The following is a 27,401-nucleotide window of genomic DNA, read 5'->3' as shown; positions in this document are numbered from 1 at the left end:
CCTGTGGCTCACCATCAAATCATTGAGTGTATATTGTCAAAAATATTATACTAACAATAAATTAATTTGGATTGCAATCGAATGTAGAATAGATTACCGAATTAAAACCATCAACTGACGATATGCTGAACAAAATCTTCAAACAACAATCTTTTATTCTAAATCTAATCACTTTATTAATTCTTAGCCCCTTATTACACGATTAATGCATACAAGATATTAGAATACTCGCAATTTCCAGATTTTTATTATCCTTGAATTAAATTAAAATCTGCGCTCGTCTCCTTGTCTCATCTATGTTTGTTTTTTTAACAGCACGCGTGTGATGACTTATACTGTACGTTCTCTATACATCGCTTTGCACGGAATTCCGTAGTACGATAGCGACATAAGGGGTCTATGTTTGTAGACTAGCTCCCACCTCTAAATCAGTGTTGAAAAAACTGACTGTTCATCAGATGAATAGCTGACAGCATTCCACTGCCCGCTATTGTCAACAGACTATTTAGTCCATCTATTAATTTATCACCGCTCACAATTCTACCCAAGAAGGTACTAAAATTGAATAGAGGAGAGCAGTAACACGGTTTATAAAAAATCCGACGGCCGCGGTGAAACCATACGGGTTAGCAGGTCTTCCAGACATTGACAAGACAAATCTAAGCCAAAACTCCATTAGTGTCATCATACTTGCTAGTTCGGATACTGAATTGAATAGCCTACGCGGTTATATTCGTAACACCGAACAAAGAAATCATAAGAGAACATACGATACTTAATCGAATGAAATGCTCGCCATTTTGTTTTGGGTTCCACATTGGGCTTTCCCAATTACATCAGAAGCGCCGAAATTCCCGGAATTTCCCGTATATCCCACAAACAACCAATCACATTCATTAGATAAATAGAAACGAGGACATTTAGGGGTTTATAAAGTTAGGGCCTGTAGCTCGAAAAGTACATCCAGATGAGTCGAACAAAAAATGGCAACACTTCCAGGAAGGATTGAACCTAAATATATTTCAATTCCAAGTATGCAAATTGTCATATGTAAAAAAACGTGTCATTACTTAGTGCTAAATAGCAGGGTTTTTACGTGTTTTTCAAGAATAAGTCCCCTAAAAATAACTCGATCAATATGAAATTTTTTTTGGCTCGAGAACTCATTAAGCCAAACCATGACACCAAAAATCAACACTATTGGTCCAATGTTTTACCTCACCGTTAGCATAGGCAAACCTACTTCGCCAAAAATTCTACATCGAATATCATGAAAACATTTATTCATTCATTCATTCATACAATTCAAACTGTGATCAAAAACTAGCATTTGTTAATACTTTCTTCGGTAAATGAACTGATTACAAATGCAGTAGAACCTGGATACAGCGAACTTCAGGGGACCAGAAAATCTCATCCTCCCCGGCAGGGATTCGAACCTGATAGCATCGAGGCTCGCCACGGTACGAAACCCTGCCACACTAAAAATTTTTAGACCAAGTGCGCAGCTTTGATGATGTCATTATCAGCTTATCAAATATCCCGCTTAAACTTAGCCCATTTAAAGTTCTTCCGTGAAATTTGCCTCAGTGATTATACAACGAGCAATCTGATTGGTGCCGCAAACCTACGCACCGGGTCTAGTGTGGCAGGGTTTCGTGCCGTGGCTGAGTTTAGCAATGTCATCAGGCATGATATGATCAACGTTGTCCTATCTGGAAGGAAATTCTAAGTTTGTAAATAACCGATGAATCGTTATACCCGAGGTCGTTGTAACGAGGTTCTACTATGTATAAGCCCTGAGAATTATTCTTCATGACCAATCATCACAATGTCTTCTGAAAAGGTGTATAAATTCCAGTACTAAACGATCACTAACTGGACTACATCAATAAAATATAAAAACAATTCTTCACATTCACTCTAGCAAAAATAGTGCATATGTATCATTAATTGTAGATATTATGTCTTTTCTGTCTCGAATAATCGAATAATTGACCAAGAACCCTGAAAAAATTGGAACTTACAGTAAACCCTTGTTGTTTAAATCCACAAACTTTCACATAATAATATATTTGATCACAAAAACACGAATGGTTACCCAAATAAGGAAAATTTGACCTCATAATCTGACTACAGTATATAGACAAGGGGCGAACCCAGGTTGCCTCGGATGCCTGGCTTGAGGCACTTAAAAAATTTCAAATGCCCTATAAAACCGTTTACCCTAAAGTCGATTGCCTCGGACAAATACATCGTAGATAAGCTAAATTTCACATATAATCTTCGTATACATCATTTTAACTATATTTCATATTCGTTTATTGTTTAATGCCTGTGTTTAATCCTCTTTGTCCTGAAAATCTCTTATTCCAGTTGATCGTGATACGGGCCCGTCCGTGCTTTGACTGCCCCGGAATTCACATACCTTGGGGTAAATTCCCTGGTTCATCGAGGTTTGAGGTAAGCGAAGTCTAACTGTTGTAAAAGATTATCAGGTCCTATATAATACTATATGAAGATCGTCGTAACGAGGTTCCACTGTATTTCCCGAATTAACAATAAATATTGTTTATGGCTCAGCTCAGGCGCCTGTCACCTCATTGTCTGTAACCTATTTTGTTATTTATCATTTGTACATATTGATGGTGACAAATAAACTACTATACTACACTATATCGTCGTTCACTTTTTATCGAAATAGTTCGCGATATCCGTTTTTTGTTTCTTAGATTTAGCAGCGCTGTTACTCGCTGATTTTCTCTTCGGAGTCGTTGCACCACTTTGGGCTGTGCTTTTTCCATTACTACTTGATTCTGAAAAAAATTTCGAGAGAAAAGTGTCTTTTTAGTTCAACATTTTAAAAAAAATTAAGCCAGTTTTCTTGATTAATATTTCGAATACGGATCCAACACCCGGAATTACTGCAAAATACACCGTATAAAATCAAAAAATGCTTTCATAATTTGAAAAAAAAAATTTCAACAAATATTTCGCCAAAAACTAGATTCTGTCTACAGATGGTCGGTCGCACAGATGGACGAAAGATACATGTACAAAGTGAATGCAATAAACTGCTTTGGCTTTGCCCCATCCACCCATCCATTTGTTTCTCATCCACCCAATTTCATGACATATACACAGAACAAACCTCGGGACAGAGGACTAAATCATCTTTAAAATTTCCTATGAAAGTTTTTAAAATCCGCATAGAATGCTAATTTTGCAAAACAGCAACGGTCACAAGTCAGCCATCCTACTTCCGATTGGGACAATTTTTTAGCATATCAAAATATGAAAACATTTTATATCGTAGTAAATAAATGTATTGAGAATTTCATAAACTTCAAGTCCATTGACTCAAACTAAATTGACTTATAGAAAATCTCATATAAACAATTTTTCGAGTAAAAAATATATTTCTAACAAACCTAAATGCGCAAAGTCTCCCATCCCAGTAATTAAATATAATCAGTGATATTTCAATTATGATTACTAAAGATCATCAAAATTTGTCATTGGACATTTAAAATAATATTTGACTGGCGATACTAAATCCAGGGTTTCCAGTGGTAAGGCCAGGGTAAAAAGAAGTACTAAGAAGGACTTTTTCGGCAATTTCAGACCCAAAAGAAAGAACTTCTGGACTCGGAAAGAAGTACTTTCCAGTAAAATGAGGACCCATAAGGGCGCATTTTCGCAATGCCTTTGCCGGAATACTAGTCATGAGGACCAGTCATTTATTCCAGGATAATTCCATAAGACTTTGCAGTATATTTTATCTTATTGACAATTGAATTACCAGCCTTACTAATAAAATACTTAAAACTACATAAAACTCAAATTTGGAAGGACTATTTTTATCAATAGGAAGGACTTAAGAGTAAAAAAGAAGGACAAAGATGATGTTTGTCCAAACTTTTTCCAAAGAAGGACAATTCTGGAACGCTGGAAACCTGTAAATCCACCCGTGGCAAGTGAGTGTAGAAACGTATTAAAGATGCTAAGCGGCTCATCGGACGGAAGATAACGGACGAAGCCGTTCAGAAAGACGTGAAACACTGGCCTTTCAAAGTACGCAGCGACAACGCCGGCAAACCCGTCGTCGAAGTCGAATTCAAGGGCGAAACGAAGAAGTTTTCGCCGCAAGAAGTCAGCTCGATGGTGCTGACCAAAATGAAAGAAACGGCCGAGGCGTTTCTGGGACAACGCGTCGCGGACGCCGTTATCACCGTACCGGCCTACTTCAACGACTCGCAGAGACAAGCGACGAAAGACGCCGGGATCATCGCCGGTCTGAACGTGCTGCGCATCATCAACGAACCCACCGCCGCCGCCTTGGCTTACGGACTCGACAAGAACTTGAGAGGGGCGAGCGTAACGTGTTGATTTTCGATTTGGGCGGCGGTACGTTCGACGTTTCGATACTCAGAATCGACGAGGGCTCGCTGTTCGAAGTTCGTTCGACGGCCGGCGATACGCATCTGGGAGGCGAAGATTTCGACAATCGTGTGGTGTCGCACTTCGTCGCGGAATTCAAGCGTAAATACAAGAAAGACTTGTCGGCGAACCCGAGATCGTTGCGCCGTTTGAGAACGGCTTGCGAACGCGCCAAACGCACGTTGTCGACGAGCGCCACCGCCAACATCGAGATCGACTCCGTATTCGAAGGAATCGATTTCTATTCGTCGATTACTCGCGCCAGATTCGAGGAGCTATGTTCGGATCTGTTCCGGAAAACGATGGAACCGGTCGAGAAAGCGATACGCGACGCGAAAATCGACAAGTCGCAGATCCACGACGTCGTCCTCGACGGCGGATCGACGAGAATTCCGAAAATCCAGAAACTGCTGCAAGAATTCATGAACGGAAGAGAACTGAATAAATCGATCAACCCGGACGAGGCTGTGGCTTACGGGGCAGCGGTGCAAGCGGCAGTCATCACTAACGTAGCCGACAGCACCGTACAAGATGTATTACTGGTCGACGTGGCTCCACTTTCGCTCGGTATCGAAACGGCTGGAGGAGTTATGACCAAACTCGTCGAAAGAAACGCTAAAATTCCGTGCAAGGCGAACGAGACGTTCACTACGTATTCCGATAACCAGCCCACAGTCATGATCCAGGTTTACGAAGGCGAACGCGCAATGACCAAAGACAACAATCTCCTGGGAACGTTCGAGTTGTCCGGCATCCCTCCGGCGCCGAGAGGCGTCCCGAAAATCGACGTCGCCTTCGACATCGACGCTAACGGTATCCTGAACGTTACGGCGCAGGACAAAGCCACCGGGAAGTCTAACAAAATCACGATCACCAACGACAAGAGCCGTTTGAGTAAGGAGGAAATCGATCGGATGGTGGCCGACGCCGAGAAATACAAAGACGCCGACGAGAAACAACGAGAGAAAATAGCCGCGAGAAATAAACTGGAAAGTACTGTATTTACTTATAAACAGACTGTCGAAGAAAACGCGAGCAAATTGTCCGATTCTGATAAAGAAACTGTTAAATCTAAATGTAAAGAAGTGATTGACTGGTTGGATAGTAATAGTTTGGCCGAGAAAGATGAATTCGAACATCAATTGGTAGAGTTGCAGAAAGTCTGTACACCGGTGACCGCGAAAATATATCAGCAGCAGTCGCAGGGTAGTGCCGAGGGATGTGGTTCAAAAGGTCCGACTGTTGAAGAAGTTGATTAGATTCACAGCTTTCTGCTACTCTTGTTGACATTTATGAAATATTGTAAATAGATATTATAAGAAACTCGTAATGTAGAATGCTGCTAATAGCATAAGGGCTTGAAAAACTTAAGTAGATCATCACTGTAATTAGTTTCAAAATGAGAAATCCAAATGTACAACATAATACGTGTAATAAAAGTTTGGTTAATTGTATAACAGTTTTGTTATCTATTCAAATAAAGACTTGTGTAGTTTCATTTGAAAATCAGATATCATTCTTCGTAATGTTTTGATGGTAGTTCAATAGGCCTTTTACTAAGGAGGGAGGACCGATTCGAGAACTGTTTTTGGAAATATCTCGATTACGCATTATCGTATCTAAGTTTCCACGACGGACAAAGGCTGACAAGCTACTCGGATGTCTGAGTAGACATTTTGAGAAATTAATCCACTGTGACAATGGAAACACTGGTACACCTCAATAGGTATCCTCGCTGTTGTATTAGAATTATATATTACATGTTATGATAAATATTGTAACACTCTCTTAGTCATAGTTTATTTATTCTGGTAATATTCATTTGTAATTCATTCAGAGACAAAGATGATGAAACGAATATCAACTAGTACCTCAGTCCATTCGTACTTAGACATAGCCTTCAGAAATATTCAGGCTGATCTTGGAGTAATAATTATAATTGAAGGCTATAATTGAATCAGATAAAAATCTTATATACCTTTAGCAGCGGCGTATGCGGCAGCCATTTTCTTGATGTTTTCTTTATGAATGACATCGTGATCGACAATTCGATTCGGATAGTCAATGCCGATAACACAACCAGCACGTTCCTGTACGCTACGCGGAGCTTTCCACGGCTCGTAGATATACTGCTCAGGATACTTCTTCAATATCGGCAAATATTTCCTAACATTGAAAAAAAAACAAAAATACCTCCTACGATCTATATTCCAATTACAAAAATACACAAAAGTTTGTATAATTTGAACAGCATCCTCTTTTACCATACACACAAAAAAGAAAATTTCATTACTTTATACCAATGATTAATTGTAATTAGTCAACCCCCAAAATGCTGCCCACATTCATGATTTACTATCTTGTAGGTAAATATAGAGAGTATGGTGGTATATGAGGGGTCAATTGTAACTAGTCCACAGATGGTCCTTTTCCTCAGAAACGATCTCTTGTTAGGTGGGGTGGTATATTAGAGGTTGATTGTAATTAAAATCAATTGTATTAAGTAATTCAAAGTCCAAAACAATTGCCCATTTTGCACTCATCTCGAACTAAATTAAATAGTCTGAAAATAACTCATAGAATTGAGTCAAAGCGTTTCTGAAGTCCCTTCTTCGTAATTGACGTTTTTTTCTTCAACTTACTTGATGTATGAACCGGATTTATCGGTTTTCTTCCCGAAAGCAACCGGGCTGTAAACTCTAAAATACTGATGGAAGAACGCGCTCGCCGACAGCCACATCCAGTTACCGGCGTTTAAACTCCAATCAGCGTCCAATAAAAGCTCTTCGAACACCTACAATCAAAGTGTAACCCTCATGATGAAATGAAATATCGATCAAAAGTTATGCTGGAAAGCAAAGTTGAAAATCACAAAAATATATGAAATGTTTTGAAAAAATTTACTATAATGTTAAGTCATTTGTTGGTGAAGCAGATCCAATTCCTGGCTTCAACAAATATCATGGGCTAGAATTCGATTGCACCCATCATGCTATGTAAGATACAGAGAAAGCAAGCTACCGGCCGACTGATATAACTCTGCTGTTTTATTGAGTTAATTCATCTAATGGCCCACTGGGCTGCTAAGGCTTTCCTTAGGGGATTGAATCCAAGGACAGCTTTGTAACATAATAGCAGCTTGCCCGTATAATGTCCAAACCAAACTTGGTAAGGATTAGTAGCAATTTATAGACATATGGGCCATGCCCAGTAGGGGTCAAAAACCCAAACATGGGGTCTATGTTTTAGGCCTTGGCCCATAGAATAATTGGTAATGATCCAATAACTAGGCATTTCATCAAGTGAGCATGGTGTCCTTGGACAGCCACTAGGGGTCCAGGGATGCCATACCCATAAGGTGAAATGCTTCACAATCTGACAATCTCAAAAGAATTACAGTATTACCAATGAGCTTGAACATGTCATGCATTAGGATTTTGCAATTTATTGTAGTAACGTACCTAGTTACTATCATCTATGAAATACGATGTTATTCCACTATTCAACGCCCCACGGTGAACGTGCGTACGTACCTCCTGTCCTTTCTCCCAGCTAACCCACAAATCTCCTCTAGTCAGAAAACAAGCCACAGAATGACGCGCTAAATGATGAATCCAACCTTCTTTACGTAACTGAGTCATTATGGCATCTATAAACGGGTAACCAGTGCGTGCCTAGAATACAAAACAATGCCAGTCAATAATAGAAAACGCAGTAGGCTTCGCTCGTTCGATCTAATCAACTCACTCATCAATATTTTTCCGAAATCATAGGCCATACATGAATTTCAGTGGAACAGGGAAGCACACCCGCTTATTTCAGATCGTTTTGGACTAATTGAACTAATCCAGCCGAGAATAATGGTGACTACTAATTGTGACGAAAATTAGACTGACCACTAGAGAATTTTCAGACGACCAAGATCCTGAAATTCCAGGAAAAGCCTGAATTTTCAGGAATTCCATGTGTACGAACCCTGTTAATTTCAAATGTTACATAAATTTTGATAAATGGACCACAAAAGATACCCAGATTAGATCTAACCTGGATTCAATGGATCCGAATTATATAGATTTGACTGTATCATACAATCCGACTCGGATATCAAATGGACTTCAAATTTTCAAATGATTCAGTTAGGAAAGGACGGAAAAACCCAAAAAATCTTCAAAATTTACTCGAATACTTTTACACGATACTTACATTTTTCCAAGCTTCGAACAGTTGCGTATTATTGTCCCACGGAATCTGACGACAGACGGAGTTTCCTTGCATGCGGTCGAAGTTCGCAGTTCCGGCGCCGACCGTATAGAAAAACTCGCGCCATAATAACTGCCCGACCAGAGACACGGGAGGCTGCGAATGTTTCTATATGTCGTAAGAGAAAAATATCGAAACATGCAAACTATGTCTTTTGTGTTGTAACGAATAAATGAGTAACTTTGGGGTCATTCATAAAGTATGGGCGCATCCATGGGGAAGGGTAAATAATATAATAATATAATAATAATATAAAAATCACTACTGCTGGAAATCAGTTGCAAGTTGAGTAAAACTAAAGAAGGTTCGCTTCCAATGTTTCACCCCGAATCAGATTGGTAAAATATACTTCAATAGATAGTGTATTTGATATCTAGGGTGTGTAACTTGTCAATATTTTTTGGGATGATTTTTTATCGAGGAATTCAATGTCCCGGTATAATGCGCATTACCTTGACTTGTTTTAAGACGTCCAGTAAACCGTGGTACATCGTCTTAACCGATAAACAACCAAACTTCAGATACGGACTCAATACGGTTGTACTCGGTTCTAGCGAATTCGGTTCGGTTTTCGGTTTCTCGAAATTACAAATCCACGCCTGTAATTGGAGATAATTTATTTTACTATGAAATACGTTATTCGATTTGAAAATTTGATTATGTTTCAAAAGAGATCAGGGTCCCTACAAATCAGTCATTCCTGGATATAACGAGTTCTGAAGGAGAAAATTTCAAATTTCCAAGAAGTGCCTGCATCGCCTTCATATCCCAATTACAGTAGACTCCTCCTAATTCAGTACTGTTTATCTCGGTAAACTGTTAATTCAGTAGTTTTGTAAGCAAACTTTTATCCTTAATACTACGGTACCTTAGCTCAGCTTCTAAATCAGCCACCTTGTTGGGTAAAAGCAAATCCTGATTCCAACAGTACCGATTTAGGGATAGTTAACTGTACAACTACAAACTAGACAAAACTTTCTAATTGCCTCTTTTCAAAATTCCTCAAATAAAGGGAGTTTCAAGAACCTTTAATAGCATATTCCGTTTAGAAGGAGTTTTTAAGTAATAAAGAAGTCGTAGAGACTCTGCAGACACGTTAAGAAGATACCTTTCGTTCGAGGTGTTTTCGCAATCGACTCATGGCTTCAGTTTCTCCTCCTGGGTATAGATTAGGCCCGAGTTTGGCCGAGTTAACGCCAAGTTCTTCTAACGTAGGAACTTTAAACTCATCATCTACTCCATTTCCAGTCGGCATTGTACAATCTAAAACCACAATTCAGAAATGTATGGTATATCATCAAATACAGTAAACCTGCTTTATCCAGGTCAGAGTAATCCAGATTCGCATTTTATCCAGACTTGATAAAGATTACTTTTAAAATGTTCGTCGGTTAGAGTTTCAACTGGTTTAGCTGGCACTCCCATTTGCGACACTAGATTTTGCATTCTCTGATAAGTCAATGGTGGTCTTCCGCCGTTTTTAGTTATTGTCCTGAATAAGAATGAAAAATTTATCAATAACATCCCGAAAATCAGGCCTAGAGGGAAACAATTGAAAACACACATGACATGGAGATAAAATTAATGACAAGTCTATCAATTATCTATATATACATCTTAAACTTGAAAGTTAAATCATGAGTAATGAGTTATGTTGAAGTGAAAAATTACTTCGTTTTCAAATAATCTGCAGATCCAGAGGTCTTATGAGACTTTCTTGAACCCTCTAAATTTTGAGTGCCCTTTTAAAATTTAAATGTTGTCGATAAAAAATCTGAAAAGGCACTTTGTGTAAAAACGAAGCCACAGTTTTATCGATAATTCTAGAATAGGGTATCTTATTTTGTTGATTTGCAACTGCTAGAATGCCATTTTCTAACTAATCTTTACCGAGATCTTGCACACCGCCCCTGCCCCAGGACCCACATGAGATACTGGGTCCTAGGTCCAACTCAATACACAATTTCCGATAAAATGATTTAATGATGCAATAAGATCAATGCTAAGACTAAGACTTAAACCTTTTTTGTGAAACAGGACCCTGAGTTGCGATCAGTAGGTTGAGTACTACATGACTCTTGAGTTTTCACGGAGTTTTAAAGGTCTTAGGAGGAAATCTTAAATTCCAAGGAAGCGCATATATTTTTCATATCCCAATTACTGTAGACTCCGTAGAATTAGTACCGTTTTTCTCGGTAAACCACTAATTCAGTGGTTTTGTACGCAAATTTCTATCCTTAACACTACCTAAACTTGGTTTCTAATTTGGTAACTGCCTAATAATGGAAAAAATAAATTTTGGTCCCAACTGTTCTGATCTAGAGTTAGTTTACTCAACAACTACAAACTACACAAAAATTCCTAACTGCCAATTTTTCAAAATTGAAGGAGTTTAAAAGAGTTAAAAGAGGGCATTTTGCTTCAACAAAAAGAGCACCTTTAAAAGCATTCTCCATTTAGAAGGAGTTTCTAAAGAATCAAGGAGTCGTAGCAACTCTGATCAAATTTCTTTACCAAACATTTACCTTTAATTCATTGTAATTTACCTTTCAATATCATATAAAGTATGAGACACTTTCTGTACGACTTGTATTCCGTGTTTTTCGGCGAGTTTGATAATCTCGGCGTCGCGCTTAATCGCGTACGGTTCCGTGTCGACTTCGAACGTCAATCTCGTTATTCGCCAATCTTTAAACAATTTACGAAATACTTCTTCCGGTTTGCCTTTCGCTACAAATAACCTAGAACAATAGGATATGCGGTAAAACGCAGTTACAAACGCTATTCTTTCTTATATCAGGTTTCCCAACTTCCTTTTCCATACCCCTAAACGATACATCGCCAACCTAAAACAGCAATGTAGGTCTATACAAAGTAAATAAATGCAGAGGGGCGAGATAAATGAATGCAGTTGTAGAAGGTAACAATCCTCTCAGTAAATATCTGCCCTAGGTAGAAATCCTGCGGATTTTAGTTTTCCATCAAACTAGAGTATATAAAACTCCATAATACTTTTCGCAACAATATCTAGGAATACATATGTACATAGATATTCTATTAGGACTTTTCGAGTATATCTCTTCAGAGGTTTTCAAAAATATGATAATGACATTTTTGATGCATATAGCTTATTGTTAAAAGTCACAGTCACATTATCTACGGCGAATGTTGTGACCAACACAACGGAGAATTTGAAATTTATCAAAGATTTTTCCGTATAAGCGTATTGAAATATTTTGTTGTTTTTTTCTGCATAAGAGTATTGAAATATTTTGTTGTTTTTTCCGCATAAGAGTATTGAAACATTTTGTTTTTTCCACATAAGTACATTGATATATTTTGTTATTTTCCCCACATAAGTATATTGAAATATTTTATTTTTTCCGCATAAGTGTATTGAAATATTTTGTTGTAAAATCACATAGGCCTATGGGGGGATATTTACCTAAAGGGGATTTTTATCCTGTGGGATTTTAACTAGGCAATTATAACCTGTTGCCACTAACTATCCACAGGTGAACTTAAACCAAGTAACAGGGTCAGGGAATTTCAAACCATCGCATCTGGTCTTACTACGGCCTAACCTACAGACTTCAGCTTATCATCTTTCCTACCTGGTGTTGAACTTCTTGAAACTTTCGTCAAGATCTTGCAGTGATTGAAGGAGGAAACGCCAACGGTTCGCGCCGACGCGCGCGTTTTTAACGAACCACGGATCTAACACAAACACCGGCCAAAATTCGTCGCAATCCGCCAATGATGCCAACAACGCCGGGTTGTCATGGATACGCAAGCCCTTACGGAACCAATGTATTGATCGTTGGGTCATTGTTGCCGTCGAATTCTTGTTATTGTTTCCTGCTGTAACATAAGATTAGTTTCGGTAATCATAAAAGACCAAAAAATTCTAGGGGTGTCCGATGGGAGGGATCAGGATAAGGCCATTAAAAGTTAATTCCTAGTTTCTCAAAAGTTCTCAACCGATTCACATGAATTACGGGTTATCTCTAAGATTCTCTAAAATACAAAACTACCATTTGGCATTTTGCTGTCCACCATTCACCCAGTCCTGAGAGTGGCCAGTTCATGGAGGTTCTCAGTGAATTTTGAGCAAACTCCCGTAAATAAATGCTGACTTCGCTGTGAGATGATTGCCGTAGTGATGGCTATAGGCTCGTTGTAAACAGAAAGACTAGCTTGTGTTGAACCTTATTTCATGTGACATGTGAATCGGCTGAAAAATTTTGAAATTACAGCCAAGAGTGGAGTAGGTCATTTTCAGATTGACAACAATTAGTTGTCACATTTTATTCATTATGCAATGCAAGGAGGATACTGGGGTTGTCATTGATACTGGTTTTATTCATTCGCTATCAATTGTGACAAGTCCCTGTGCCCCAGCCTGTGGCATGTGTGGTGGTCATTACACTGTGGTAACTTAGTTACCTAATCGTTGGTGGTAAGCTTTTTATAATCGGATGGGCTTATACCAACATTAGGGATGACAAGAGCCAAAATACGGTTGAAAAAAGTAACACTTCAAAAATATACTTTCGATTCACTTCAGTCCACAATTGATGGCTTAAACCACAAACTACACAGGTACCTTTTGAAATAATCCAATTTTATGTATGTTTCAAGTGATTAATCAACATTATTTTGAGAAATTAATTAATTTCTCCACAAATTTTGCCATTAGCCGCCATTTCTCTGTATTGCATACGTGTGGCATGATAGACTAGGTGACCTACAAGGATTTATATAAAACTTTCAAAAAGAAACGACCATTTTTATTTTTGATAGTTTTCCAACTTATAAGACGAGAAGATACATAATATCCGTGTATGATGATAACGAGAGAAATCCCACAATGACGAAGCCAAGATTGAAAATTCTATACGTACGAATCTGTTGTGCGTTGATTACAAAATTCTATCAGTACGCCTGATGATGGCTTACAGGTGTAATGTGAATAAGTGTTGATTTCTTAATTTTTTCAATTTCGTTTCGTTTCGTTAGTTTGTGTTGTGGTCCTAGCCTCAATCCACAGGTGACAGCACCCTCCACACGTTTGCAAAATAGCCGCCGTTGAATCGACGGAAATTTACTCTCACTTTACGGCCGATTTGCAAATAGATCATCAGGTGAGGTGTTATAGGTATCAAACAAACTACGAATCTGTTGTGCGTTGATTACAAGACTAACTTGCTCGGCGAGCAAGTTAGTGACGATTTAGTCAGCTAAATCCAACATGGCGTCCTCTTCGACTGCGGGCTAAAGACATTTATCGCAAATTGTCGTCTATCAATAATTCGGTCACCATTGACGCCCATTTTCATTTGAATCGTAACCTTTGAATTGATCAATTGATTCGACTAATTTACGAAAAACGATTCGATTTACTAATCCTGTCGGTTTCCGACATCGAATCGGATTTAGCTAAACCGAATCAGATTCAATTTCGTAAAAGCGCCTAATCACACAGCCATTCTATCTACATTATTTTATCTTTTTTGATTGCCAGGTGGCGCACTGTGGCGGTAAAGTTGAATTACGGTCTATCGTTTCACCGTTTTTGACGTATACACGAAAGAAGTTACCGTCTTCGCTAGACTGTAACTATTAAACATATAACAGAGACGCCTTGGAGAATTGTGCCTGAACTCAAAAAGATATATTCGTGACGGTATCATGGACTATATATTTTCAAGTCTCGGCCTACTCGAGTGATTCAAAGATGGCAGCGCCCATAATTGGTACTTCCGGTGTTGTTGATTCGTGGGCAGACTATTTATCCTCTGACTGCGATAGTGATTCGAGTTGGCTTAGTACTAGCACAATGAATGTCTCTCAACCGTCCTCTGCTGTGGATAACGCCCATACAAAGGAGCCGAAGGTAACTGATGATAGTGTCGGTGGTGCTTCTTACAATGATGTTCGTAATGCTACATTTACAGGCACAATACCGGTGGACTCAGATCCGTCAGATATCTCAGAACAACTGGCTGTGTTTCTCAATGCTAAATCCGATGAAACAACCATGAACGAAAAGTGCAATGACATGGTCAACCTGAAGTTGTTGTATTAGTCCACAATACCAGCTAAACCGGAGAAGTCCAAGGGTATCGGCGAATGCAGAATTTGAATCGATTAAACGTGGACTATACGATCCTAGTGCTAAGATGCTAGCGTTCAAGACATCGCCCGATAGAATGCTTCACTGGATTCAAGCGATAGCTTACAGGTGTTACACTGGCCTTGAAATGAATGATGTATTCATGGTGAACCGGACCGATAATAAAGAGAAGAAGGGAGATAAACTGGATGATATTTTGGTGCAGATATCAAGCACTAACTGTGACAATCCTGAACATATATATACACTATACGTATATTTCCGACTACAGCAACTATTACCGTTCAGGGGAATTATATGGACACACGGAGCTCGCGTGAATTCGTTGCGTTATTGGACAGTGTACGGCATTTGAACGGTGCGTTACCGGATAAGCGTGCAATTAAAAAGAAACGTTCTACTAGTAAAGTAGTTGCTACAAAACTCAAGAGGGCTAGTCGCTCACTTAGTAAACCCAAAGCTACTGCTTCAACTAGCGTCATCTCAAAACCTGGCACGTGTCTAAATTGTGGTTATGCGACGGCTACTGGTCAAACTCACAGAAATGAGGTGTATAAAGATTTAGAAGAGTCAGTAGCACTAGTTCCTTCAGTACAGGAGATAGTGGGAAATACAACAACTCTCCTGTCTGAGTCTTCCGAGCTCCGGAAATCTGTACAATCTCTACTGAATGATGCGCAGTTGATTATCGCATCATTAGAACTTTCGTCAACTAAGAACAGTTTCAAGCATCTGGATAATAAATAATAGGGAGCCTTGGCATTGCTGCGTCGAGCTTTTCTGAGAATTCTAACACCATTTTACCATATCTGAACAGTATCCAACAGGATGTCTCGAACACCGACAAAGTTTACTGGGATTTGCTTAGTGAGACCCAGGAATTAGTATTAAAATCACAAGATGAGGTCGTCTCATCTGGATATTCCGTTTCTACGCGTATCGATGACGCGGTTGATCACATATCTAGTAAACTAGAAATTGTCTCGTGTCATGTGAGTCACACCGAAAGTAGATCGCACGCGGCAAAGACGGAGGAACCAAAACAGGAAATCAACACAAATAGCGTCGATAATCGATGGATAAATGCGTCAAAGTTCTTGTATGCTCCGATTCCAAACTTAACCATGTGAACTATGACAGACTTACCCGTAATATTAATGCTAGCGCGGAATCCATGCAAACGAGTTCGTTGGACAATCTATACTGATTTAGCGTAAACTACAAAGGAGATCATGATATCGTTATCATTCACGTTGCCACAAATGACATTCGCCGTTGTAAGAACTTTGAAGAGATGCGATATGAAGCTTGGAGGCTAGTGGATATCGCGTATGATTTGGCCCGAAGCTCCGGTGCAAGGATTATGATCTCTGGTTTGATACCAGTCTTGATCGTATCATGGATTATGGATTTTGTTGGGAGAGTTCTCGGTCCAACACCACGGGGTTTCAGGCTCACTCCACTGGCAGTCGATGGGGAGCGAGGAAGCGATTGAGCGAAAACATGCAAAACATGTCAATGTCTAGATGATGAAACGCATTTTATCACAAACTGTAGGATTCACAACTTAAACTGGATCAAATTTAACTTGCAGCATATTGATATTGATGGTATTTCGAATATTTTTAATTTTATAAACAATAATACCAGCATAAGGCTTCTGTTAAACTTGGGCGTTTTTACGAAATTCGGCTTTAAACCATCCTCGCTTGCCAGGGGTCCGGTATCACTCCCGAACTCGCTTCCACCAGCCCCCTGGCCTCACGAAGCGTGATTTCATTACTGGCGCTGTTGCGCGTGACGTCATATATCGATTTGCGAAATACTTCCTTGTTCGGTAAAACGTTCGCTGATTTGTCAATTTAACGGGAAAACCAACAGAAGTCTACTGACGGTTTGTTACAAGCGCTGTGATTGGTACGACCGGATTCTGGTCGGCTAGTAACGACTCCAACGACTCGTGAGGTCAAGGGGTTCGGGAAACAGCTTTAGCGTAGTGGGTTCGAATCCCTTGACGGGTGAAGATGCTTTTAACAAATTGCTTGTAAGTAATATTGTAAATAATGTTGTAAAGTATGTATAGATGGCGCCTTAAGCGCTCAGGTGCATCATCTGTCTCAACTTGGTGCTCCAGCCTCCATTATCATAGTTATGTGTCATCATATTTTTCAATCTGTTTGTTTGCATTTCATCATTTGTTTCTGGCAGCTTTTCTTTTCCTTGTTTATATTCATTGACAATCTTAGTATGTACAGATTACTATTATGATGAATGAATAAATTAAATTGAATTGAATTACAATTCATTTACTTCCTCTACTTGCCACTTTTTTTCCTGAAGTTTCTTTGCCTTTGCTTTAAGTGATTAGTTTTTTCCTTGGACTTACAGTCGAGGACCCTAAATCATAACTTACCCCGTTCTATTCACAAAATCATGTGTTCGCGGGTAAATAACTAAAATTCTGCTCTACGACCTTGATTTAGATTTGTTGTAACCTCCTGGATTGACAGATGGCGCCATAATACGGTTCGTTACCGGTACTTGACAGCGGGCCGGTCACATTTGGAACATATTTTGGGCCAGGAAATCAATGAGGACAGTGTTTATAAGTGGAGAATGATGATGGGGCTGCTGATCCTAATCCTAACCCTTAATCCTGAGATCTATTGTTAGGGGGGCATGAATAAGGGAAGGCATTTCATTTTTAGTTTCGTGGGTTTATCAACCGGCATTAAACGCCACAAAGCTTCTTTTACTTTTGAGGACTAAAATCTATCCAAACAATTAATTCATTTCATCAGAGAAAAAAGTGCTGACATAATTCACCCTAGATTTTGGGGATGATACATTTGATCAGAGTAAATAAACAATTCAAAAATACTAATTTACTTTTGATCAAACTTACTAAGTACCGAGAAATTGAATTTTGTTTCTCTTCTTCAACGATATTTCTAGGCCTACATATCGAGGGGATTTTTTCATGGAATTCCGACGCTTCACTTTGAAGTTACATCATCATTCGTTTAGTGTCTAGTGTACTGTCAATGCACGGGGCTGTTTGTGATTGAAAAACATTGTGACGAGGATCTAGCAGTGGCCGCGCGTCTGATTCAGGGAGGGGCGCACCCCCAAAATAGGGTACATCATATGATTAAGAAATAACTGTGACCGTAGCCTTGAATAAGAAGGCCTCTTACTGCAGTGAAGTTTTGACATGAAACATTCTACCCCGCGTTAGTGTCAAATACCGAGTAAGAGTTTGTAGACTCACGTCTGTTTCTGCGGTAAAGTTGAGAACGGAAAATTCCATCCCGAGTTGGTGTCATGAGTGAGTTTGTGAAATACAGTAGACTCTGTCTCTTACTGCGGTAAATTTGAGACCGGTTAAATTCCACCGAGTTGGTGTCAAATACTGAGTAAAAGTTTGTGGAATACAGCAAGCATTCTCTTGCTGGTGTTGGTAGAATTCTACATCGAGTTGGTGCCAAAATAATAAGTTATGGTTTGTGAAATACAGTTGATTCTATCTCTTACTCCTTTAAGTTGTATCAGGGCTGGTCGACGAAATAAAACGTTTCTCTAATAAAATCACCTTTTCCATACACACTATAACTTTTAAAAAAACTAATCAAGATGATTGAAAATTGTAGAAAGCATAAAAAACTACATATTATGAAACTGAAAATTTCAATTAACGCATGATGATCCGTTAGAATCATTATAATTACAATAACTATCTACATAGATAGTTATTGTAATTATATTAGATTGTAAATTAAAGTAATTGACCATACTGACTTATCATGGACCGGCATTATACTGGAAGCCCACTTTTTGATTAGTTGGAGTACGGATCCGAATCCCAGAATTCTGAAAGAAATCATCAAATTAAAAACACAGTAGCCCTCATTTGTGTTTTCATCACAATTTCGATTTAAAAAGGCCTGATCATGATATGGGACGCGCGGCCCCTCTGGTGTAAAATGTAAATGTTAGAATATGAATGTGAACGATAAAAAAGCAGAATCTAATACAATTTTTGTCAAATTTGTCTGAAGTGAAGTGAATGGGTGACATTGAACGGATATATATTGTGAAACATATAAAAGTTAATTCCACAAGTGTATTGAACGCTCTATTATCCTGGTTCCATTATCAAACAAATCCGCGTTTGATGAATCAGTTTAGTTCTACAACTGTTTAGATTTATTTCACTAACGTTCGTAATTTCTTGGTCGATGTATTCTGATTCTATCAATTGTTTATTGAAAATTCACCTACAAAAAATGATAATGATCGCGCTACAGGCTATCTAGAAATGTTTTCTCCATCACCATGTCACACATTACCTTCGAACGAAAAAAAATAATAATTATTTCTCACCATGTCCCTTCCGCGGCTCCGTGACATCTACTCCAGAGATTCGAACGAAATAGTCAAAATAGATTGGGAGAAAAAAGTCAACTATGCGGACCCCAGCGGATACCCAAAAACACGGTTAGGTGCCAGGAAACTGTAAAAAGGCTAGCTCAAGTCCAGTGAACTGAGTCTGAATTAAAAAAATACAAAACTCATTCATTTCAATTCATATCAGAGTGATTTATTGTGCGAAATTTACATAATCATATTGTTCCAAACTGGTCACTTTTTGTAACCCAATTAAATAATATTCTAAAACTAATTTTTTTGATAAATAGCATATTATCATTTATTGAGTGGAATGTTTATATTGTTGAATTATTAATTCATCCAAATCGGTTACATCTTGTAACTGATATTGTTTAATGTTGAATGAAGTTAAAGTTCTCTTTGTTTTTGTTCCCTTTTCTTTATCTTGTTCTCTTTGTTTTTTTTTCTTTTGTAACTCTTGAGGTTGATACATAACACAAGCACCGGCTGTCTTTGTACCGTCCTCGCTGGCTTGTTCTTACATTTTATATTTACCCTATCGTAACGACCATACCGGTAATCTGCAAATTATATATTGATGTTTTTTTGTTTTCTTCGCTGTCGGTTCAATAATACCAGACTTCTAATGTAAGATTATCCATCACAGCGTGACGAGAAACTGTACCAACACGGAATATTGGATCGCCAGCTTTCCTCTCGACGATTATCGCCTTATCATGGATTTGACGGTGTGATACACGCCCATCATTAACGTACAAATCCCCGTTTACGCATCTCAACGAAACCCATTTCATTTTTCTGAATACGTTCTGATCGATAAAATATATCAGCGATTGTTCAGCTGGAAATTTGACGCACTTGATAATCTTGGCGATGGAATATTAAGTATTTCTTGAAGTAGATCGCTATCACACCGCTTTCACGGAATGAAAATGAAATCGAGTAATTTTTCATATCAATTTCATCGTTTACGTCACCGAAATCAAAATTAAGAATCGGACTCGCCAAAGCTATAGTTTGGCTGCCATCGACCCCTTCGACCAGTTTAAGTTTCACGATGTTTTGTTTGATATCACGCGCTGTCACATTGGCTTCCTCGCCGAACACGATTCCGCGTTCGGTATCAACTTTCTCGAAATCGAAGAAATAACGAAGTTTGCGCAATTTCGGTTTTACGATTGCAATAGCTGAAAAAATAAAAACATAGATAGTATCGTTCTGAATACATGCTATAAATGTGACTGGGCGGACGAGTGGCTTGCTTCCCATAGTTAAAAACTTGTATATTTTTTGGTAGATAGTTAAGTTTTTGTGGGCAAAAAACTTACCCGTTGTCATAGCGTTAGTACTACTGCTACTGGCGCTGGTGGTTGGTCCATCATTACTCTTCTGAAACACAAGGAATAAAAACGTACTCATTTAGAAAATCATTGTGCGCATTTACTTAAGAAACATGAACGTTAGTGTTCTCAAGGAACCAAATCGAAACTTGCCGTGATACAATCAAAACCCACTATTCTAAAAATTAAACACACAATTTTCTAATCAAATAAAAATTTTTTTCTACTTCAGATTTAAATTACAATAAGAAGTAGCATTATTAATTACAAGTACAAAATATTGTAATATGTAATATATATATAAGACGCTGGACGACTGGTGAAGTCAAAAAGAAACTTATGACCTAGAGGGCCCAGTCGCCCAAATTTTCTGTTTATTCTGTGTTTTTGATTATTTAGTTGATAAATAAATTTCGTTTTTAATCTTTTAAATTCGTATATAGCTATCGGGCTCCTATGATTTGACCGGTGAAGTCAAAAAGAAACTCATGACCTAGAGGGCCCAGTCGACTAAATGTTCTGTTTATTCTGTGTTTTTGATTATTAAGTTGATAAATAAATTTCGTTTTTAATCTTTTAAATTCGTATATAGCTATCGGGCTCCTATAATTCAGGCTTAATTCGCGCTTAATTTGCAAATAGTAAATGAACCTACCTTATAGTATTTGGTTTTGCCATTGATGGTGCTGCGTTGTCAATGTAGACGTCATAGAGGTAGCATTGTCCTCCGTCGAACGACATCGCCGAACATTTCTGATCGTTCATGCAAACAGCTCCGCACTCGAAGACGCTGCGAATATTTCTGTGTGCGATCCCGCGGTTTGTTTTCGCCCAGTTCTGTGAGCTTTTCTCGCCCTTTTTGTCGCCCATCGAACATTCTGGCAGTCGAGTGAATTGTTGAAAACGGAACTCGGCGAAAACCTCTGCGGCGGCGACGAGACAGAAAACACCGACCAGGAAAATGTTGATCGCGTTCATGATCGTGTGATGTTGAATGCGGCGGATGACACTAAACACTGATAGCATTCAAAATCTAGGCCCATCCCTTAATTAGTGTGATTTGTCATTAACCGATTTCATCAGATATGCGTACAAATCTCATTGGCTTTCTTCGTTTAAATTAGGTATCTCTATAGAAGTAGATGAACGATGCTATATATCTAAATGTGATTGGTCCAACAACGCCTTTTCACAACTCGTATTGTTCAAATTTCTGAAATCCGATTGCCTGAATTTATCCCCTAAAGTGTTGAACTAAATCCTTTCGTATTATCAAAACTTTGCCCAGAAAGATTGTTCCAAAAATAGAAAACGTGACAAAAAAATACTGAACCTGAACAAAGAAGACTATAAAGATAAGCCTCTTTCTTCTGACAATAATTCATTGTTAAGAACAACAGAACATCTGAACACGCGTTTTCAACTGATTGTAATACCAACTTCAAATAAACGTGTCCGCAAAGAATATTCATTGATTCTTTTCTAAACAGAATCTCCACGCTGTTCAACTTGGTGAAACTGGCAAAACAAAACGTACAACGAATCCGTTTTCTGAATTGACAAGTAAAACTAGAATTGAGTTGATCTCGGGGGGACGACAACATTTTCTGAAAAATCGGTCCAATATGAATGAGCTCCACTTGTTTCTTCAAAGGTCAAGAATAAGCGCGAGTCAATATTTACAGTTTCAATTTTCCTATGATCATTGTTTATCATTTTCTAGTATTTAAATGCTTTGTTTTCATCTGTTTTCCGTCATCTGTATAATACGTACGTACGTATCATCATGATTATTCGTCATAAAGGAAATATTTTTTGACGATAAAATTCATGTATAACGACACCCGTCACACGAGTAATTTTGAATTTCCGAAAGAGATTACCTCGACTAGCGCCAATCCCTTGCAAGAGGAGAAATATTTTGAATCAGACAGTGAAGATTTCATATTCATTATTCAGTTTATTCACGTTCTATGTAACAAACATTTCTTTTTTGAACAATGATATTAGGTGATTACCAACAACATCTGCCAATAGCTAATCCGCTACCACTGCAGCAGTTGTGATCTGGTCCACCAATCACCCACCAGGTTCCTCGTTTGCCGTTGACTTTACAGGTACATGGAATTCCTCTCTTTTCAACTTCAACTTCTATAATGCATATTGAAATATGCCAGCTATATAGAGCAGCGCGCGGAAGCCAATCGAATCATATTTTGTGCGTAATGTTTAGTGGTCTTTTGGGATATCTTGTCTAATCTAATATTATTACATTTTTTATGTATTTGCTTATTCATTGATTCTGTAAAATTTGTACTTTAAAATAAATCATATCATCATATCGTGAGTAATTGTTAGAACTTTTAATGGACCGGACCATAAGACGCCCGGGTGTTTTTTGTCCAAATTCTAATACATTGATGGCTAAGAACCTTGCAACATTAAATTGGTCTGTAGATACATATCAAGTGATATTTACCTTCAGCAGCAATGGCTCCAATGACCATGAAAACGGCCAAGGCAACGAAAAGAGTTTTGGTAAACATTCTGAAATTGTATCATACAAAGGGCTCCGGGATGAATTACCAAACGTCTGAAGTGAAATATCTATAACTGAGACAAAACTCCGAATGAGTTTAGATTATTGGGGAACTTACCTGAATGAGTAGACGTATGAATGCGATGACGATTCAACAACAAAAAAACTGGTAGAAATCGGTCATTTTATAGCGATATGTTCTATTTACATGTAATCGGCTTTTCAGAGGGTAATTTTCACGTATGCACGAAAGCGAAAGCTTTACATTTTCAATTAAGATATTTTATGTATTTTAAATATTACTAAAATAAACACCTAAGTCACAGCTTGGAATTCTATGTCGCTATAATTTATCTAACTTTCTAACTGCTTTACAACAATATGTATATGATATACAGTGTGTCCAGAAAATAGTTCCTCCGAAATGATAAAATATTTATGATTTAATCTATGTTAATGAATAAATCTTTGTGATAGATTAGTGATCAGTAGGATGTCTTCTTTACATATTAAGGGTAATGGGTCTAGTAGACCACCGGCAAAACCGACTGGTTTTCAAAGACTAATTATGAAGCGACCTATTTTTCCTCAAAACCAAACTTGATAAATGAAATAAGGGTGTTTACTAATGATGGTATCAAATAAACTTTCCATCCATTATTTAGGAGAGCTCAATTGAAATGATAAATCGAAAAACCAAGTCAATAACTAAAAATCTGACAATAAAGAAAATTCTTTTATCAAAAGAACATAGTCAAAAATGGAATTTACGTAAAACGAGATTCCTTCAACAATAAGTAAATGTCCAATTGAGACAATACAGTGCATTTGAGACCATTTGAAATTCAGGGAAACCACAGACTGTTCATAGGCTACACACATTCCTCCATGAATCCAATAAAGGTTTCTCTTGGGAAACCAATATAAGATCTACTTAAACAAGAATGAACAAACAAACAAAATGAATTCAATGGGCGGAACAACTGCCGAGTTAATGGGCGTTTTCTGATTAAGGGATAGATTCTCTCGAGACTCCAAAAACAGAATGAAATTTGAATATAGACATCATGCAAGTACGGCATTACGCAGAGGAATCCAGAAATAAGACACACGTAAATCAAGAATTTCGGTATTTTGGGGCCCCGGAATACTCTGTACAATTGGCCCTTTTCTGAAGTCGCCTCGAAAAATTCTGCCCTTCTGCTTGGGTGCGACTTGGAACCTCGTCTGACGTTTTATTGTCGTTGGGAAAATGTGAAAAATGAATTTTCTAAAATGGCGCACCGAAAATCCGTTTGCTTGTTCGGCGTTCTGGCGCCCTAATTAGCATATATGGTAGTCAATGAACGATATTACATTCCAAAGTATCTAGAGTGATTCATGTATGTTCTATCCCGATTATTCAAATCTAGGCGTATACCAACTTCCCAAAAAATCAGAAACAACATGACGCATAAAATAAGTCTTTACGCTTTATACGTACATGATATATAGAATAGATTACTTTTTTGGGGGTTCTATTATATTTCTAAACATGTATATAGAATGAATCTGATGACTGCAGTAAACTGAAATAATGAATCTCTGTGTAGAGTTAACGATGAAAACCCACAGTAGATCTGTAAATATTGAAAGTAGATCTGTAACACAATAAACCATTTTACAGTTGCTAGCCGCCACTTTGTTAGGGTACTTTTGTCCCGTATTGTTGGGTCATTTGTTTCTCTTTTTTAAAAACTATCCGTGATGTGTATTGTATCATATTTCATCTGTCGATGGATGGATTTTGACAACTTCAGCAACATTCAAACCGCGTGAATCTCTAGTTTTCAGTTATGTAAAAATCATTTCTCAAATTTACAACAATGCGACATGAGAGCGATATAAAAATCGGTGGTCAGTTTTTGCCATGCGCATAGAAATCCAGGGTACTGAACTTTGAAGTTCGTTATTTTCAGAAATAATTTTCTAAAAAATCCAAACATTTCAAGCACTGTGCGCATAAACGCACACTTTCAGGTGAACTTTGAAATTTTAAGATATCTTGCCTAGTTTTTTTCCTATGGCACTTTAACTGCAGCGCGTGTATTGTCATTCCAACAATTAAAACCATTTTCCGTAGAGACAAGTGTAGTGAAAATGAAGAAATAAAACCCATATACTGAAATACACGCAAAGAAAACAGCGCCGAATCTCGGAATGACAATACACGCGCTGCAGTTAAAGTGCCATAGGAAAAAAACTAGGCAAGATATCTTAAAATTTCAAAGTTCACCTGAAAGTGTGCGTTTATGCGCACAGTGCTTGAAATGTTTGGATTTTTTAGAAAATTATTTCTGAAAATAACGAACTTCAAAGTTCAGTACCCTGGATTTCTATGCGCACGGCAAAAACTGACCACCGATTTTTATATCGCTCTCATGTCGCATTGTTGTAAATTTGAGAAATGATTTTTACATAACTGAAAACTAGAGATTCACGCGGTTTGAATGTTGCTGAAGTTGTCAAAATTCATCCATCGACAGATGAAATATGATACAATACACATCACGGATAGTTTTTAAAAAAGAGAAAAAAATGACCCAACAATACGGGACAAAAGTACCCTAACAAAATGGCGGCTAGCAACTGTAAAATGGTTTATTGTATTAACTTAAAAGTCATGATGAAGCAGACATCAGAAGAGCTCTTTCTACAACCATGGATGCAATCAAGTTGCAGACCAGCTTAGAGGCAAAAGTAAATGAAATCGGTCGCAAGATCGCGATCAATTATTGAGAATTTTCAATCAAACAAATTAAACCACTACTACAGTCGAAGACCTGTATCATCTACCCAATCGCCAAATCTCATAATTCCCCAAATTTCTTAGAACTTCGATTTCAAATTCGCAATTCCACATTAGCTTATCCCAGAAATTCTACATTTATTTCGCAGGCGTCAAATAACTTTTTTAAATTAATTTTCTTGTTGATACTCATTCTAACACATGTTACGATGAAAAATCATGAATATTTTTTTGATAATTCAAGCGCCATTTAATCTCTCGGTTGACGAATCCCAGCAGGCTGGTGCTTATTTGAGACAATAAATAGAGGATTTCTGCTATTGAAATTTACTGTTATCCAAACAGAGACACCAATAACAACCAGGTAAGCGCTGTTCCGAAAACATACATTAAAAAATCGCCCAATCAGCAAATGATTTTGCTATGAAAATTCATTTTCAGAATGTTCACCAAAACTTTGTTCGTTGCTTTGGCCATCTTCATGGTCCTCGGAGCCGCCACCGCAAAAGGTAATTTTTTCATAAAACTTTTCAAAGTAAAATTAAAATGGTGTTGTCTGTATGCACGAAATCCTTGTATAAATTTTACATTTGTTTACGTGACCTTTTCAAATTACAGATGAAGTACATATCGCCAAGAGAGGTGTACCATGTTTCTGCCCAGGAAGATTCGGTTTGGGCGAGGGAACCTACTGGCTGATCGGTGGACCAAGCAGCAACTGTTGCAGCTGGGGTATCGGCAAATGCTGCCATAACTAATGCATTCCATGAATATAATGTATATGTATTAAATATGAAATAAAAAGGTGTGACCAAAATCATTATTTTAGTTATAATGTCCCTTTACTGTCTGTGTATATTTTTTTCGATATTTGTTTAGAAGTAACCTATATCTTTCGTATCGGTAAGTTGCACAAGAAACACGTGCAACCGTCGCAATCTTCCCGTTGCCTTTTGAAACACGATGTTTTAACTCTAGCGTCAAACATAACTCAAAAACGTGGAACTGGATCCCGAGAAACATAGGTAACATACAGTGATAGCCGGTAACACCGTCAGAATGTCTCAACTGTTGAACTCTGTAATCACATGATCTATGAGGTTGCTATAGATTCGTTCGCTGGTCTCAAAACGAAACGCTGGAACTGAGCATCGTTACGTGGTCGCACATAAAATCACTTACCGGTACTCTGATGATCAAACCATGGTCGACGATTCCAAAACCTTTTCCACCAGGACTGATGCGTTTGTGCATTAATAACATCGACCCCCGAAGTAGCAGAAGGCAAAAACATCAACAAACCAATGGTAACCAATACACGAGAAAATATCATCTTTACAAAGACGCCTGTGCCCGCGCATTGCAATGCGAATCATGTCATTTGTTTACGCGATTTCGATTCGATTCACAATCAACTTTAATCAAACTTTGATCGTTCAGAAATTGATATGGACAAACAATCGATTCTCCGTCGACGAAAGGGAACCG

The 27,401-nt window shown here is 38.0% G+C and overlaps 3 protein-coding genes and 1 long non-coding RNA gene across 4 annotated transcripts; 2 read left to right on the top strand and 2 right to left on the bottom strand.

The window, feature by feature from the left end:
• Window positions 1–119: 119 nt before the first annotated feature.
• On the bottom strand, window positions 120–27,298 carry LOC141908249 (cryptochrome-2-like). The gene is made up of 11 exons (XM_074798195.1): window positions 27,096–27,298; window positions 12,315–12,561; window positions 11,247–11,441; window positions 10,074–10,192; window positions 9,809–9,963; window positions 9,153–9,299; window positions 8,644–8,808; window positions 7,974–8,114; window positions 7,083–7,234; window positions 6,419–6,606; window positions 120–2,816 (listed from the first exon to the last, which is right to left on the bottom strand). Exons 1-11 carry the CDS (start codon window positions 27,244–27,246, stop codon window positions 2,686–2,688), a joined length of 1,791 nt encoding a protein of 596 aa, XP_074654296.1. The 5' UTR covers window positions 27,247–27,298; the 3' UTR covers window positions 120–2,685.
• Window positions 3,726–5,699, top strand: LOC141908364 (heat shock 70 kDa protein-like). Its single transcript, XM_074798389.1, is given in 3 exon segments — window positions 3,726–3,771; window positions 4,001–4,365; window positions 4,368–5,699. Coding segments are annotated over 3 exon segments (1,743 nt in total).
• Window positions 22,527–23,359, bottom strand: LOC141908927 (uncharacterized). The gene is made up of 3 exons (XR_012619646.1): window positions 23,244–23,359; window positions 23,066–23,133; window positions 22,527–22,737 (listed from the first exon to the last, which is right to left on the bottom strand). It is a non-coding gene; the product is annotated as an uncharacterized LOC141908927 (long non-coding RNA).
• LOC141908252 (delta-stichotoxin-Sgt2a-like) lies at window positions 26,193–26,733 on the top strand. The gene is made up of 3 exons (XM_074798204.1): window positions 26,193–26,277; window positions 26,355–26,422; window positions 26,532–26,733. The coding sequence occupies exons 2-3, from the start codon at window positions 26,356–26,358 to the stop codon at window positions 26,669–26,671; spliced, it is 207 nt and encodes a 68-aa protein (XP_074654305.1). The 5' UTR covers window positions 26,193–26,277; window position 26,355; the 3' UTR covers window positions 26,672–26,733.
• Window positions 27,299–27,401: the final 103 nt, after the last annotated feature.

This window comes from Tubulanus polymorphus, chromosome 7 (assembly GCF_964204645.1).
Source record: "Tubulanus polymorphus chromosome 7, tnTubPoly1.2, whole genome shotgun sequence".
NCBI lineage: Eukaryota > Metazoa > Nemertea > Palaeonemertea > Tubulaniformes > Tubulanidae > Tubulanus > Tubulanus polymorphus.
The sequence above is the reverse complement of the archived record's forward strand: the minus strand, read 5'-3'. Positions and strand labels throughout refer to the sequence as shown.

Excerpts from the sequence above, each read along its gene's own strand:
- LOC141908249 (XM_074798195.1), bottom strand. The coding sequence starts at position 27,246 with ATGATATTTTCTCGTGTATTGGTTACCATTGGTTTGTTGATGTTTTTG. Across the intron at positions 10,193-11,246 it reads ACTTTATATGATATTGAAAG|GACAATAACTAAAAACGGCG; the intron begins GTAAATTACAAT and ends ATTCTTATTCAG. Across the intron at positions 8,809-9,152 it reads ACGTCTTAAAACAAGTCAAG|AAACATTCGCAGCCTCCCGT; the intron begins GTAATGCGCATT and ends TACGACATATAG.
- LOC141908252 (XM_074798204.1), top strand. The coding sequence starts at position 26,356 with ATGTTCACCAAAACTTTGTTCGTTGCTTTGGCCATCTTCATGGTCCTC. Across the intron at positions 26,423-26,531 it reads CGGAGCCGCCACCGCAAAAG|ATGAAGTACATATCGCCAAG; the intron begins GTAATTTTTTCA and ends TTCAAATTACAG.